Source organism: Tenrec ecaudatus, chromosome 14 (assembly GCF_050624435.1).
Source record: "Tenrec ecaudatus isolate mTenEca1 chromosome 14, mTenEca1.hap1, whole genome shotgun sequence".
NCBI classification, from domain to species: Eukaryota; Metazoa; Chordata; class Mammalia; order Afrosoricida; family Tenrecidae; genus Tenrec; species Tenrec ecaudatus.
The window spans coordinates 11279792-11295868 of record NC_134543.1 but is presented as its reverse complement, the minus strand read 5'-3'; the positions used below and the strand labels follow the sequence as shown (position 1 = coordinate 11295868).

General features: G+C 48.6%; 1 protein-coding gene across 1 annotated transcript in view; it reads left to right on the top strand.

The window, feature by feature from the left end:
• The first annotated feature begins 9310 nt into the window (after positions 1-9310).
• GOLGA5 (golgin A5) overlaps positions 9311-16077 on the top strand; it is a 28805-nt gene continuing 22038 nt past the window's right edge. The window contains exons 1-2 of the mRNA XM_075532437.1: positions 9311-9471; positions 11795-12365. Of these exons, the coding sequence (XP_075388552.1) occupies positions 11825-12365 (541 nt within the window). The 5' untranslated portion in view covers positions 9311-9471; positions 11795-11824. The remainder of the gene's footprint in view (positions 9472-11794; positions 12366-16077) is intronic.

Below are 16077 nucleotides of genomic sequence, written 5' to 3'. Positions count from 1 at the left end.
TGCTGGCCCCTCTTAAAGGGACCACAGTAAAAGACATCAACTGGATGGAGTGGGAGAAAAAATGTGGAGCAAAACAGAAAATCATTAAAAAAAGAAAGAAAGAAAACATTAGGCTGGCTTGCCTAATGGAGCCCGGCGAAATCCCTAAGGCTCTGGTCCTGTGGCAGTTACATCATCTAGTGTCAATTTGAGGATTAAGAGTGAAGGGGTGGAGTGTAGCCTGTCAATCAGGATATAACCAATGAGGCCTCTGTGTGGGCATGACCTTCTCCTGAGGCTTCCAAGAGCTCCGGTATTCCTCCCTGGAGGTGGGAGGCACTCTCTGCTCACTCCCTAGGAGACATCCCTGTGGAGAAGACACATGGAGAGAGGCTGATGGAGCCAGACCTCTGGAGCCGGAGAAGCCACATGGAGACCCCTGCCAGCACTGAGATGCTTACACCACCACTGGATCCACAGACCTCCCACCCACAGACCTGTGATCGTCCTGCATTCAGTGTCATTGCATGTGTTGCGTGAGCCTGAAGGGGAATTTATAGACTGGTATCAGACATATGGGCTAATATCAGAGTTATGGGCTTGATCAGGACTGGGCTGGGATGTGTTCTCAATATTCAACCGCTCTTGTATATAAAGCTCTTTCTTATACACAGATGGTGTCTGTGGATTTGTTGCTCTAGTCCACCTGGGCTAGCACAGTCCTTAATCACCCTTCAAGGCTGGAGCAGAACTCACCTGCCAGGCTAAGCTTTTATTCAAACAACAGACGGGCCTATAAGGTCAAGGAGAGTCCTAGAAGCGCTGTAGGGTTAGCATTGGGTTGCTAAGCCACCGGGTCAGCGGTTCAAACCCACAGCTTCCCTCTAAAGGTTTACAGCCTCAGAAACCCGACAGACGGAGCGGTCATCAACTCATGGTCAGTGGGTAGAAAGGAGGCACACAGTCCCTAGAACCATCAACAATACCAGATCGGTCAGGTAGCATCTGCCCAGGCATAAAGAAAGCCCAGAAGCAAGAAGGCAGAGTGGAAATGAGAACTCCAAGGAGGAAGTGCGAAGAGGGCTGTTACATTGGGGGACCACAATCCCTGTCATAAATCAAAATGCGTCTCGATGGTTAAATGCAAATCTGCTCTGCTCTGCATATATGTGTGGCAGGCCCCATGTCCCCATTCCACAGATGAGGAAATGGAGGGAAACAGAGGTTCGATAGCTTGCCGGTGACTCTATAACTTGTAAGGAACAAAATCAGGGTTTGGGTCCGGATCTTCAGATTCAAGTCCCGTGCTTTTTGTTAGAGTCTGTTGGTGACATCATATCTGACCCAGCCCTCCTTAGTACATCGGGTGGTAGGGGGATGAGAAACTCCAAGGGGGCTGGCTTCTTGTCTGGACTTGACTGCCGACTGACCCTGGAACCCTGGACTCCCCTGCTCCTCTATTCAATGTCCCCTTGGCCACGGTGACCTTCTCTCGGGAGGGTTGAGAAGGCTGAGATTACTGAGGACTTTTCCAGTGCTCTCTCACTGGCCCCTCCAGCAACCCTGGGCGGGCAGGAGGCTCGGGCTGAGAGAGGAGTTGGAAGATGAGGGAGTGGTGGCGCAATTTGGAGAACGTGGGCGTCTGGACAGCCCAGGAGGGAGCTTGGGTGCTGATGCTGCTTTAGGAGAGGGTGGCACCCTCGGGGCACACATGAAAGGAGCAGCCATGCTAAGAACATGTCATGCATTCTACAAGGAGGAGGCAGCGCGTCAGGCCAGCTGCAGACAGGGGTGCGGCTGGGAACGTATGGAAGGCCTCATCTGAAGGTTTTGGTTTCTTGCTTCCTGAAATAGGATACATGGTCATCAACTGAAAGTGATGATTGGGAGGAGGTATTGTGGTTAAAGGAGAGACAAAATATGAATGTGCCACTTAGCAGAGCCATAGCCTAGCCGAATTGACATGCAAGATTCACCATCACAGCCACTTTGTGAAATCCACTGCCCTATCTGTTTGTCGCCTGGCTTGGCAGCATTTCACAACTACAGAAAGTCATTTGAGACTGGCTCAGCTTGCTGTCCACTCATGAACTTGAATTTCAAGTGTACCCTTGATTCTGTCCAGCAATCCTGTTTTCTCCCCCATCCTAAGGCTCGCTGTTCTTGAACTGACAGTGGTCTGGTTGCTTTCCTGGGGTACTAGGGCCTTGAGAGGAACGGTGCTATCGGCATATACTTCTCATAGCGTACACTCAATTATTGGATCATCTTCAGAGGCTGGGTGCAATCATCACACAATTTCAGAACAGTTTCTCCTGGTGCTCCTTGTCAGCGCCATACTTCCCCCCACCTCTGTCATCTTCCCCTGCCATGCCCCTCTGGAAAACAAACAAACAAACTCAATGTCATCAGGTCAACGCTGACTCCTAATGATTTCTGAGACTATAACTGTCTACAGGAATAGAAAGCCCACTTTTTCTCCTGAGAAGCTGCTGGTGGGTTTGAACTGCCGACCATGTGGATTGCAACGCAACTGAGAACCACTACCCCACCAGGGCTTCTTAACACAGTCACTATCTCTATGGATCTACCTAAGGCCATCGCGAAGGCGCTCCGGTGGCGTACTCGGTTAAGACTCGGGCTGCCCGCCATAAGCTTCAGGAGAAAGATGAGGTGACCTATAAAGATGTGCAATTTTGGAAATCCACAGGAGCAGTTCTACTCTGTTCTCTGGGGTCCACATTTACTCAGTAGTGTGAGTTTGTTTGTTGGAAGGTCACCTTGAGTCCCTCACTACCTCTAACTGTCAAAATGAAATCCCAAGGAGACCGGAAAGGGTATTAGCCTCAATCAATCTCCCTGGTAATCTGGGAGGGCGGGAGGGGATAGCTCGCCTACAGGAAGACCTCCTGTGTTCTACTCTGTTATAAAGCAACACAGTGCTTGGTGCTGTGCTAGTCTCATCAATGGTATGTTCTAGGCCGGGCGTGTAGCCATGTGTCACGCTATCTTGTCAGGAGTTTCCTAATCGCTCCTCCGCCTGATCCCTTTGTTGCAGCCACCGTGTCCGTGCATCTTGCCGAGGGCCTTCCTCTTCGTGCTGCCCCTCGACGTTCCCAAGCACCATGTCCTTTCCTGGAGACTGGTCCCTCCTGACAATATGCCCAAAGTCTGTGAGATGAAGTCTTTCCATCCCTGCCTCTACAGAGCACGCTGGTGGTGCTTCTTCCAAAACAGGCCTGCTTGTCCTTTTAGCAGTCCATATTACTTTCAAGATTCTTCTCCAGAACCACAAGTCAAATGTATCCAGTCTTCGTTGGTCTGCCTTATTCAATGCCCAACTTGCACTCGCACATGAGGTCATGAAACATACCATGGCTTGGGGCCAGCACTCCTTATTCCAAGTAGAGTTTTGCTTTCCAGTACTCGAAAAAGGTCTTTCCATCCCTTGACTCCTGCTTCCCTTGGCACTGATTGTGGATTCGAGCAAGGCAAAACCCTTGACAAGTTCCACCTGGTCTCCATTGAGCACGATGTTACCTATTGGTTCACTTGCGAGGATTTTGGTCTTCTTTGCATTAAGTCATAATCCATACTGAGGACTGCAATCAGCAAGCGCTTCGAGTCCTCCTCACTTTCATCAAGTAAGGTTATCATTTGCTTATTGCAGGTTGTTAATTAGCCTTCCTCCAATCCAGACACCACATTATTCTTCTTCTAATCCAACTTCTTAGATTATTTGCTCAGCATACAGATCGAAAAAGTCTGATGCGCCATCTTTTGCTGTTCTCGTAGTGGGAAGGGTGAGATATAGGGAATGGTAGGTTTGGGCCTTTGAGGTTGGTCTTGGCCTCCAACTTGCCTCCCTCTTCACCCTCACCCCACCCCCCCCAGATAGTCTGCTTTCTCTCTCTCACCAGTTTTTTTACTTCCTTGAATATTGTCTTCTCTGAAAAACAAAGCAAAACAGAAACTTGATTATGGGGAAACAGACTGCATTTAGTTACTGGAGAGGTTGGGGCAAAACCAAGTCTGCTTTCTTTAAGGTCAACTGAAAAAACATATTCCCCTCAAAAATTACATTTCAATGTAGTTCATCTTTTTTTAATTCCTCTTTTTAAAAACCAATGAAGAGAAACACTTGTTCCTAAAACAAACTTCAGACACTTCTTGCTTGAGGCTACCTGGCTAACATGGCTAGAAATTTAGTTCTTAGGAAAAGATGGTCTAGTAGGTGTGTATGTTAGTTTTTTGGCATTTTTTGTAGGTTAGTTTTTATAAAAGTTTTACTGAGCTCTGTTTTATACTCCAAAAAAAAGTTAACTTATTTTAAAATATAACTCAGTAACTTTTAGTAAACTCACCAGACTATCCACCTTTTAGAACACTTTTTGTAGCCTAAGAAATTGTCCTGTGCCCACATCCAATTTCCACTCACACCCCCATCAACCACTAATCTATGCTCTATTGAAAAAAAAAATCATGGGGTGCTGACTCCTGGGGACTCAGGTGTCAGAACAGAATTTTCCACAGGGTTTTCAGTGGCTGGTGGATTTGTTCATCAGGCCTTTATTCTGAAGTGCCTCTGAATGAACTTGCACGTTTCCTTTCTGGATCTGTTCTCTGAGTGATTCTCTGTGCCTGACTTCTTTCACTGAGCATGATGTGTTTGAGCTTCATCCAGGTTGTAGCCTCTATGAGCACGTCACTGCTTTTTGTTGGTGAATAGTATTCCATTGTATACTCAGACCATCAGGCTTTTCTGCTGTGGTTAGGCACAACGGAGGCAGTGCCCACTCATAAGGAATGTATGTATCACAGAAGGGAACACTGCCCAGCCCTGCACCATCTTCACCAGGCTGGTTCTGTTGGAGACATTGATGTAGCCACTGCCGATCCAGCTCACTGAGAGCTTTCTTCTCGTTTCTTTTATTTATTTTTTTTGTTGCCCCTCCACTTTATCAAACATAATGTCCTTCTCCAGGGACTTCTCTCTCCCAACAACAGGTCCAAAGTGCACGAGGCCAAGTCTCCCCATTCTGGATTCTAAGAAGGAGTCTGGTTATACTTCTTCCAAGACAGATTTATTTGCTTTTCTGGCTGCCCATGGTACTCTCACTAGTTTTGCCAACTCCCTCATTCAGACGCATCATTTTTTCTTTGATCTTTATTTATTGCCCAGGGTTCACATGTGTCTGAGGAAATTGAAAACAGGAATGCTGGGTCAAGCACACTGAATTAGTGTGCTGACATATTTCTCTAGGTAGTCCATGAATTCCTGGAGCCGTGTTATCCCCCGGCGTCTTCAGTGCACATTGAATTACTACCTTCCACACCCTTGGCTCGCGACCCTATGCTAGCTCTTGGTGTTTTTTCCATCTTCTTTTGCTGTTTCTTGCATCATTCGATATTTTGCCTATAGAATCTTTCAAAAACTTGAAGCTTGAGTTTTTTCTTGAGTTCTTCCCGTTTAAGATGTGCTGAGCACCTTCTTCCTTTAGGGGTTTTCTAACTTTGTAAATACACACTTCATAATCACATTTGGCTTTGTCTTCTCAAGCTGCCTGTTGAAATTTTCTGTCCAGCTCTCTGACGTTATCATTTCTTCCATGTGCCTTAGCTACTACCCTGTGATTAAGAGCAAGTTTCAGTCTTCTCTGACGTCCGCTTTGATCTTTTCTTTCTTTCCTGTCTTTTCAATGACCTTTTTGCTTTCTTGATGTCATCCCACAATGTGTCAGGCCTTTGGTGTTTGGGTGGCAACCTGGGGTCCTAGAGCAGTTAGAAGCCTCTCAGAAGGGGCAAAAAACCTCCCCTCCAACTACCATGATCCGAATTCGACCTTGCAAGTCTGGATAGAGCAGAGGTTGCACACTGGTGCAGATAGGAGATAGAAGCACACAGAATCCAGGGTGGATGATACCTTCAGAACCAGGGGGTGAGGGGCGATACTGGGAGAGTGGAGGATGAGTGGGTTGGAAAGGGGGAACTGATTACAAGGATCTACATATGACCTCCTCTCTGGGCGAAGGATGGCAGAAAAGGGGGTGAAGGGAGGCACCGGATAGGGCAAGATATGACAAAATAATAATCTATAAATTATCAAGGGCTCATGAGGGAGGGGGAGCGGGGAGGGAGGGGGAAAAAGAAAAAAAAAGAGGACCTGATGCAAAGGGCTTAAGTGGAGAGCAAATGCTTTGAAAATGATTAGGGCAAAGAATGTACGAATGATGCATGTATATGTATGGATTGTGATAAGAGTTGTATGGACCCTAATAAAATGTTTTAAAAATTTTAAAAAGAAGGGGCAAAAACAAGTTAAAGATACGATAGGGATGAGGACCTAGGAGGTTTCATCCAGGGTTTAGTGGCCCAGGGACTGGTCTTGGACTGCAACTTCACAGCCAGATGACGAAAAACCGACACAGTAGGTGAATATGAAATCCCCGTGGATCTCCAGCGTCAGTTCACAATGTCTACTGTAATGTTAAGAAGGAAACAGCAGGATGCGTTTTAACCTGCAGCCCCATAGACTGGCTGGTATGTATTTTAAGGAAGGAGCGCCCCCAGCTGCTGGAAGGTAATCATGCGCAAAAAGGCTCACAGTCTTAGGATCTGTTCCACAGTCTGGCCACTGGGGCAGCGCTGTTTGTAGGGAAGACAGGGATCCCAATCTCCCCCTTTCTTTTCTAGGGGTTCGCTCCTCTCATAGCATTAGGGCGGCGGGGTAGAGGGTACAAAGTGTCTTACTTACCGGGAAAAGTTGCAGCCTCTCCTGTTGGGTGTCCTGTCTCCCTGACTAATCCGGTTTGACCTGAGTGACTTCTAGGTATCCTGGGTGGACTCTTTTGTATATATAAGAATTCTTGGGACACTTTTGGGGGCATGACTGCTCAGTGCCACATCTTTTCTGCTTCAACTGAGTTGACCCTCATTCTTTCAATGGGTGAGTGGACTTTCTCTGGAGCAACACTGACCTTGATGACAGATGGCAAACACCACGGGATCTGGTGGAAATACACGCAGCTCTTCTGCTCCCGTTCCATTGGCCAACGCCAGTCACGCGATCAAACCTGACACCAGCAAAACCGGGAAGAATACGCCCCCCCCCCTCCCCGAGGTCTTGTAGGATAGAATACCTGCTGAGCTGACTGGAAGAGTGGGCACTTGTGTTTTACTGACTATGCATCTGACGGCGTGGATCATAACAAGTTACAGAGAACATTGCAAAGACTGGGAGTTTGAGAGCACTTAACTGTACTCATGAGAGACCTCTCTACACAAACCAAGAGGCAGTGCTTCAAACTTCGAGGGGACACCTGAAAGGGGGGCAGCCTTACCCAGGCTTTATACCACCAGGGTGCTGAGCAAATCGTCCCAGAAGCTGGACTACACACACAGCCTCAGGATTGGATGAGGACTCACGAACAACCTTGCTTTTTTCAAAGCAAAGAGAGCTTGAAGCATTTACTGGTGAAGATCAAAGAATAGACAATTTTCACTACGGAGTACACCGTAACATTTCTTTACGCAAAAAATCCTCACAGTCGGACCATGAAGTAACATCCTGAGAAAGAGAGAAGATTGAAGTTGTCAAGGATTCTGTTTTCCTTGGATCATCAATCAATGCCCGTGAAAGCAGCGGTCAAGAAATCAAATGACCGGCTCATCGTGTTGGGCAAATCGATTGCACAAGGCCCAGCTACGGTATTATGTATAACAGAACGAAACTCTGCCCAGTCTTACACCATCCTCACAATGGCTGTTTGCTTGTTTGATTAAATACTTTTATTGGAGGCTCTTACATGTCTTATCACAATCCATACATTCATCCAGTGTGTCAAGCACATTTGCACGTGTGCTGCCATCATCGTTTTCAAAGCATTTTCTTTCTACTTGAGCCCTTGATATCAGCTCATTTTCCCCATCCCTTGATAAGTTATAGATTATTATTTTCATATCTTACATCATCCCCTGTCTCCCTGCACCCACTTTCTATTGTTCACCCCCCTGGGAGGGGGTTATATATTGATCCTTGTGATCAATCTCCCCTTTCTCCCCTGACTATCCCCTAATCCTCCAGGTATCTCTATTCTCACTGTTGGCTTGAGGGATTTATCTACCCTGGATTTCCCTTCTGTAGCAGTGTGCATGTTCTGGTCTAATCTGATTTGTAAGGTAGAATTAAGGTCATGATAGTGGGGGGAAGGAAGCATTAAAGAACTAGAGGAAAGTTGTGTGTTTCATCGGTGTTACACTGCACCCTGACTGGCTCATCCCTTTCTTGTGACCCTTCCGTGAGGGGATGTCCAATTGTCTACAGATGGCCTTTGGGTCTCCACTGCACACCCCTCATTCACATTTGGTATGATTTTGAGCCCATTGTTGCAGCTTCTGTGTCAGCTCATCTAATTGTGTTAGTCAAAATATTTATTGAGTTATGAATGTGGATTTTAGGCTAATTTCAAAGAGTCAGGAAACTGTCAGCAAAAGGTAATCACTGCACTTCTGTCTGGAAAGTTCTCTACAGGCCTTTCCCATCCTTGGGAGGGGAGGCAGGTGTCTCAGTTCAAATGTCCCTCCTTGGTGAGCTCTTCCCTGGCTGGTGAATGTAAAGCACCTCACAACTTCACCCACTCCTCCTCAATATCCTGTCTTATAGCTCTGGTTGCAGTTAGTTGCTTCTGACTCATCCGGACCCATCTGCTGTGCCAAACGGAACACTGCTTCTTTAGATTGTCAAGAGTGCAAACTTGCTGAAGCCAGGCCTTTCTTCTGAGGCGCCTCTGGACGAGTTTAAACCGCAAGTCACTGGTTAGTATTTTGGTTAGTAGTTGTACACTTGACATTTTTGGCCACCTATGGGCATGGCCCTCATGGCTTCACGGTTACTCATTGGGCTGTGACCCACAAGGTCTGCAGTTCAAAACCACCAGCCACTCTGCAGGAGAAAGGACTTTCTACTTCCATAATGTTACAATCTCAGAGACTCAAAGGGGCTGTTGTACCCTGTCGTACAGGTTTGCTATGAGTCGCTGTAGTGCGGAGTCACCACCAGCCTGACGCCGGGCGGAAACGTCCAAGCGCGACTGCCTCTGTCACCCACGTGGGCCGCCACGGAGGACACGCCCAGGGGCGTGGTCGCCACTGTTATGCCGGCCACGCGGAGGCCCGCTTCCGCCGTGACGTCATACGCAGCTCGGGGCCAGGCCCGCCGCAGGCGGAAGAGGCGTGGCCAGGAGCGAGGCCCCCGCAGCTGCCGCCGGAGCCGCCTGCAGGTGGCTGCTCTCTTCCCGCCGCTCAGGCAGGTCGGCAGCCACTCTGTTTTGGGGTCCTCGCCGCCCTTCCACGTCTCCCGGAAGAGGTGGCCTGGCCGAGGCTGGACGAAGGGGCGGCCCTCTCAGCTGGGCCTGCTGAGCCCTCGGCCGGCTGCTGACAGGGGCGGTGCAGCAGGGCGGCGCGGCCTCGGTGCAGCCGCTCCAGAGTCCCCAGGTGAGGCGGCGGCGAGGGGCAGTGGGCCAGGGGGCGTTAACGGCCTCGAGCGCGGGGCGCCGTCCCCTCCCTCCGGGCCGCCCTCCCTTGGGGGCTGAGGCAGGGACGGGAAGCCCCCTGCTCCCTCCCACGCCCTTTCTTCACGCACACCCCCGGCCGAGACTGGAAGGAGGTGGGTGGAGAGTGGAGTGGGCACCCGACATCGATTAGGTGGGCCTGCCCCACGACCCCCAGCCTCCCTTCCCGGTGCTGACAGCTGGCTTTCCAGGCAGGCCCTGACCCGGCCCCCACTTCCGTGCGGCCGTCCCCCACTTCTCCCACCTCTGCCCACCACCCCGTGGGGCGGTCTCCGTCGGCAGTGCCCGTGGTGGGACCGCAGGGCTTTGCATGTCCGAAGTCCGCCCCAGTCCTTCCTCCTGGTGCCCAGCGGCCCCTGCGTTCCTAACTTTCGTGTTGCAGCCCTGTTATTAACTTTATGGGAGGCACAATATAAGGATTTAATCAATGTGTTTTGATTGCTTTATTAGGACAGACAATTTGCGCCCAGCCACCATCGCTGCTTACCCCCTCCGGGGCAGTTTTTATGAGATACAGAGTGCTCTCGTCCGTTTTCATTTGAGACGCTCGGAGTTACTCCGGCTTTGTAAAAGGTTTTCAGAAAGCAAACCAAACCAGTTGCCTCTGGTTGAATCCAACTGATGGTGACCCCAAGTGTTTCAGAGTAGGATTTTCCATAGCTGGTTTTTTGTAAGGAGATCTCCTGGTGTTTCTTCCGAGGCACCCCTGGATATACCCAAGCATGGTGACCTTTGCACCACCCCTGCCTCCTGTGGGAGGTTTACAGGATGAGTTGCCTGAAGTTACTCAGACAGTGAAAGGCTAGTTGTGGGAGATGGGGGTTAAAATTAGCTTTGAGGAGTTTAACTAACCAACTTACAACACTGGCACCTAAACTCTTGGTCCCTAAACCCTTAGGCATTTGTGAAAAGATCCTGCTATTTAACACATGCTGCCATCGAGGCAGTTTGGGTGCCTGTCATTGTTGGGTGCCATCCATGGGTTCCGACTCACAGTGACCCTGTGCACGTTGCCCAGTCTGGCACCATCCTCACAGTGGAAAATGCCATGGCTGTGCCGACTCATCACTACCCTGTAGGACAGGGTAGAACCGTCCCCGTGGGTTTCCGAGGCTGTGAATCTCGACATAGGAGGCCAACAGTGTTGACACAGCATCGGTCCCAATATATGGGGGTGCCGTCAGGTAAGCAGCGGTGGGCTGCCAACTGCAAGGTTCAAGACCACCAGCTGCTCTGCAGCAGAAAGATGCGCCTGTCTGCTCCTGCGAAGATGTCCGGCCTCGGAAACCCTCTGTAAGGTCTCTGTGAATCAGAATCAACTCACTGACTGTGGGTTTGGTGTGGCTTGGTTTATGCCCCGGGCTCCTTTGCTAGGAATTCTTTGCTGTGTAAAGCACATAGATGGGGCCTTAAGCCCCTCTCCACAACAAGGAGAGAGGGGTGTTGAAAAAGAAATAGCTAACAACCCTGGTAGCACACTTCTCAGCTGCTCATGGGAATGTGGGCGGTGTGAACCCACTGTGTGGTCCACGCTAGAAAGGCCTGGCAGTCTGGGCCCATGAAGATTACAACTTAGAAAACCCAGTGGCGCTCTCCTCCTCGAGTTGTCATCTGAGGTTGCTGCAAGACAGAAGCCAACTTCACAGCATGAAACAGCCGCATAGAGACATGAAGTGCCGGGAGGGAAGAGAAAACAGGAGGATCTAATTTAGATCAGAAAGGCCCTTGAAGCAGAGGACATTAAAGTGAAGACCAGTAACCAGAAAGTTTTTCCTGGCACAAAGAGCAGTATATAACAGCACATGCTCCTCCGTTTCATGAGACCGAGTTAATTCTTTCATTGTTACTCTGATTCACTGTGGTCCAGTGTACCCCACTTCCAAGTGGGGTTCAGTCAATTCCAGCTCAGCGACCCTGTAGGACAAGGAACTGCTCCACAGGGTTTCCGAAGCAGAAGCAGACTCCCACATCTCTCTCCCACTGAGCGGCTGGCCTTTCTAGAGGCAGCCACGTGCTTTAACCATGGTGCCACCAAGGCCCTGTGAATGATGTGGCTACTGAAATGAGGGCTTACTTTGGGCCAGGCATTTTGCAAAGGACTCGTTCTGTGCCCATTCCCCTTCATAACGGCCCTCCAGGTGGCGTCCCTCCCTGGTTCCCAGCTTCCCCCAGAAGTCTGCAGAAGCCAGTTCTTAACCACTGAGCTCTGCTTTCAGCCTCACTGACCATTCTGTGTCCTGTTACAGGCTCTTCAGCAAGCTGCTTCTGCCCCCATCATGTCTTGGTTTACTGACCTTGCCGGGAAGGCAGAAGATCTTCTCAACAGAGTTGACCAGGGCGCTGCGACGGCGCTCAGTCGTAGAGAAAACCCCAGCCACAGCGTCTACGACAAACGCGTTGATGGTCCAGAGCTTCACTCGCTGCCCGCGACAAAAGCCGCATACATTTCCTCTGCAGCCGAGAGCATTCGAAACCACCAGGCCACCCTCTTGGCTGGCACCACAAACGTGAAGGCAGGCCTCCGGACACAAGTAGAGGGCTCCTCCGCTGCTGAAAATGTGCCCCAGCCCAGGCCTTCATCCCAGTTTGTTCGAAGAAAAAAGTCAGAGCCTGATGATGAGCTGCTGTTTGATTTTCTTAACAGTTCGCAGAAGGAGCCCTCCGGCAAGGTGGACATGAGAAAAGAGAGGGCCCAGACTCCTGCTCAGAACTCTCGGACAGCCAGTGCCAGCTCTGTGGGCACCAGTGTAGCTGCTGCCACCGCTGCCATCACCCCCGCTGCCCCTGCGGAATGTTCTCCGGGGAGCCAAAGCCATGGTACTCGGCCCACCCGTTTCCTTTAGCCCTGAGCCAGTAGATGGGGCCATCATAGCCCGGAAGCTTCCTGGTGGTGCTTCTCCTCCCCTGTCCCAGCATCTGCCCTGGCTGGTCTTGGGGCAGGCTCTCTACTGAGGTGGTGCCCGTGGAGATGGCACTGAGCACCAGTGGTCAGTCTGCAGCTGTCTGGGACCCTGGCCTGGAGTGGGTTGGTCTGGCCCTTTACCCATCCCAGCATCTGAGAAACTTGGTCAAAACCGATTCTTTAGAGTCTTGCGTTTAACATGCAAAAATGAGCTTATGAATTCTGAAAGAAAGCATGATCATATAATCATTTTGGACCTTGGTCTGTCTTAATTCATTTCTTTTACACTGGGATATAAAAAGGACAGGCAGCTGTATTCATATAGAGTTTTGGTGTGTGTCTGTGTGTCTGTGTTGTGGTGGTGTTAATTCACTAACGCCGAGAGATGAACTAGCTTTAGATTCTGTTCCTAAATTAAAAATAAATAATAATCCTTCTTGAAGGCTTTGTCTTGTGAAGTAAGGTAGTTTAGAGTTGTTGGGTTATTAGTTCCCAGGGAATTGACCTCTAAGTGGGTCTTCTCGTGTGCAGAAATGGGTAGATACTATATCTCAGTAACCCAGCTCCCTAAAATGCACTTAAAAGTAGCAGACATCATAGGTTTGTGCAAGGAGTCCGTATGGAGTTGGTGATGAACAGATGAAAGGTTGTTGTAGCTGCTTTCCCTGGTTTGACTTGTGGGTCGGTGTCTTATCTTCAGGAGGAAAAAACTCATCTTTCAGGATCCAAACCAAACCTCTTGCATTTGAGTCCTTTCTGACTCAGTGACCGTGGGGGACGAAGGGGAACTGCCCCTGAGGATGGCTGCGGTCCTTTTCTTGCAGTGTGCTCAGTGCATTCAGCTCACCGGCTTCTGCATTAGCAGCTGCGCACTTAACCTCGGGAACCCCCTGCATGAAGTCGGTCTCAACTCAGAGAGCCTGTATCGGGTTCCCGAGACTAAGTCTTTACAGTTGCAGAAAACTAAAAATGCTGGCTCATGGCGACCTCTCTGAGGGGTTCCAAGACTGGAACCTGCTTATGGGAGTGGAAAGCCCAGTCTTTCTCCTGAGGAGCTGTTGGTGGTTTCGAGCTGTCAGCCATGCGGCTCACAGCCCATTGAGTAGCCACCACAGCACCAGGGCTGCTCCAGGTGTGCAAGCCTCAGCTTTTTCCTATGGAGCAGCTGGTGCCTTTGAACCGCCACCCTTGAGGCTAGTAGCCTATTGCTGAACCCACAGCACCACTAGGGCTCATTTTTATGCACAGGCCTAGATTTCATCCCAGCCATCGAACGTTATACAAACATTTCCAAAGCTGCCCAGAGCCACGAGAGAGAGGTGAAGGAGTTCAGGTCTAGTGTGAGACAGACATGTCAACAGGAATCACGCGGTGTTCTGTCCGCAGCCTGTGAGGCTTGACCAGAGCCTCGGGAGCCAGAGGGAAATATTTGATGGCCCCGGGTATTGAGAGGAGATGCGACTTGAGCCGGGTCCTGAGATGAGTGGAGGATTGCCAGGTGAAAAGGGAGAGCGTTGAAGAGCATTCCGATTTTGTGAGAGCAGACCCTTTGAAGGCAGAGAGGAAAAACAGTTGTGAGAAAGTTCCAAGAACTCTGTATGCGAGGAAAGCAATGGAAATGAGCACGGAGGCCAGCCGAGAAAGGGCCATCGTTGGGAAGGCCATCGAATGTCGGCTCCCGTCAGCACTTAGTCTTGGAAGCCCTGTATCGCATTCAGATAGATTGTACATGTTTCTTCTGTATCTGTTGAGATGGTTATATAATCTTTCTTAGCTAATATCTGAATATGGTATGTCAGAACAATTGGTTTTTCTTTCCTCCCACATACAGCCAAACTCATTGCCAAGATTCTGTAATGTCATAAGTGACATTAGTGAGATGGTTAGGGTTTCGCATCCCGTTTATGCTAACTTTATAGTATTGTTGGGAGTGGGCCCAATTGTCTGCTCTTAATTAGTTGAGTTGAAATTGGGGTTATTTGTTCCCTGAATGTTTGCTAGAATTTGCTGTGAAGAGGTCAAGTGTGTTCTTAAATAGAAGATTGTCACCATTGATTCAGTTGGCTCTCTTATTTCTTTTTGAGTCTATTTTGGGTGAGTTGTAACTTTTTTTTTCTTGAGAATTTGTCTATTTCATGTGCATTTCTCACGCCCATTGAGTCACTTCAGACTCATAGGGACCCTGTAAGACAGAGGACCGACCGAGGTCCCTTGTGGGTTCCTGAGACGGCTGTAAATCTTTAGATAGCCTCATCTTTCTCCCACGGAACAGCTCATGGCTCTGAACTGCCGACATTGTGGTTAGCAGCCCAACGCTTAACCCATTATGCCACTGAGGCTCCTCTTACATACATTTGCAGGGATTATAATGTTTTAGTTTTCTAGAAAAAGATGAAAGTATCCAGGCTGTAAAACTTAGCAGACATTAATCACTCAGACCTACCCAGCAGAAAGCAAAGCTGCGTTGCACAGCCTCCAGAGTCTCATCTGCCTGTCATTGTCTCTGCCCTGTGCTGACTGTCTGCTTTTACAGATAATGCCAGTGGTGTGTGACATGCAATAAGCTGTGCAGATTTGAAGTATACACTCTGATAGGCCCAACATCAGAAACATTGGAACATGTATGAACATAATGTGGTTTATAATCTCGCTCTTGTCAGCAAACCAAGTTTGGGTTTTATGAATCCTCTGTGATATACATTACTTTTCTATTTTTATAAAGCTCTGGTTGGTTTTTTAAAAAACAAACAAACATTTTATTGGGGAATTGGGAGCTCATACAGCTCTTATCACAATCCACACATCCATCCATTGTGTCAAGCACATTTGTACATTTGTTGCCATCATCATGCTCAAAACATTTTCTTTCTACCTGAGCCCTTGGTATCAGCTCCTCATTTTTCCCCTCCCTCCCCCACCCTCTTTTCCTCATGTACCCTTGAGAATTTATAAATTATTATTTTTCCATGTCTTACACTGTCCGACATCTCCCTTCATAAAGCTCTGGTTTCTATTGTTGATTCCTGTTCTTTTGCTTTGTTTGGATTTATTTCCTTTTTATAACTTTTTAAGATGGATACATAACTCATTAATTTTCTCCCTTTCATCTATAGTATAAATATTCTAAGGCGATGCTTTTTTTTGTTCTAAATTCAGCATTAGATATTATCTAACATGTGGGCATGTACTTTTTTTTTCAAATCTTTATTACAGAAATTTCAAATATACACATTCTTGACCCCACTTTTTTGGTTATTTTGGTAATTTTTTAAATTTTAGGTAAATTACATATCTATGTTGAAATGCAAACGCTTAACTAGGCAGCCCTGGCGGCCCCCTACCTGTATCGCCTGTGTCAGTCGCATTTCTGATGATACAGAACATTTCCATCACCTGAGAGGACTCCTGAGTTGTCCCTTCGTTTTCTAATTTCCTGAAACTCCGCATGCGAGTGAACGGACCTTGCTTCCTTTGTTCAGCCTTTGCTGGTGCGCTTCATCCGTGTCACGTGTCCATGCGTCTTTAGTTTTTATTGCCCAGTATCCCATTGTATGGATTTGCCGCGGTTGCTTTTGTGGACATTGGAGTTGTTTCTAGTTTGGGGCTATTGCGACTAAAGCTGATAAG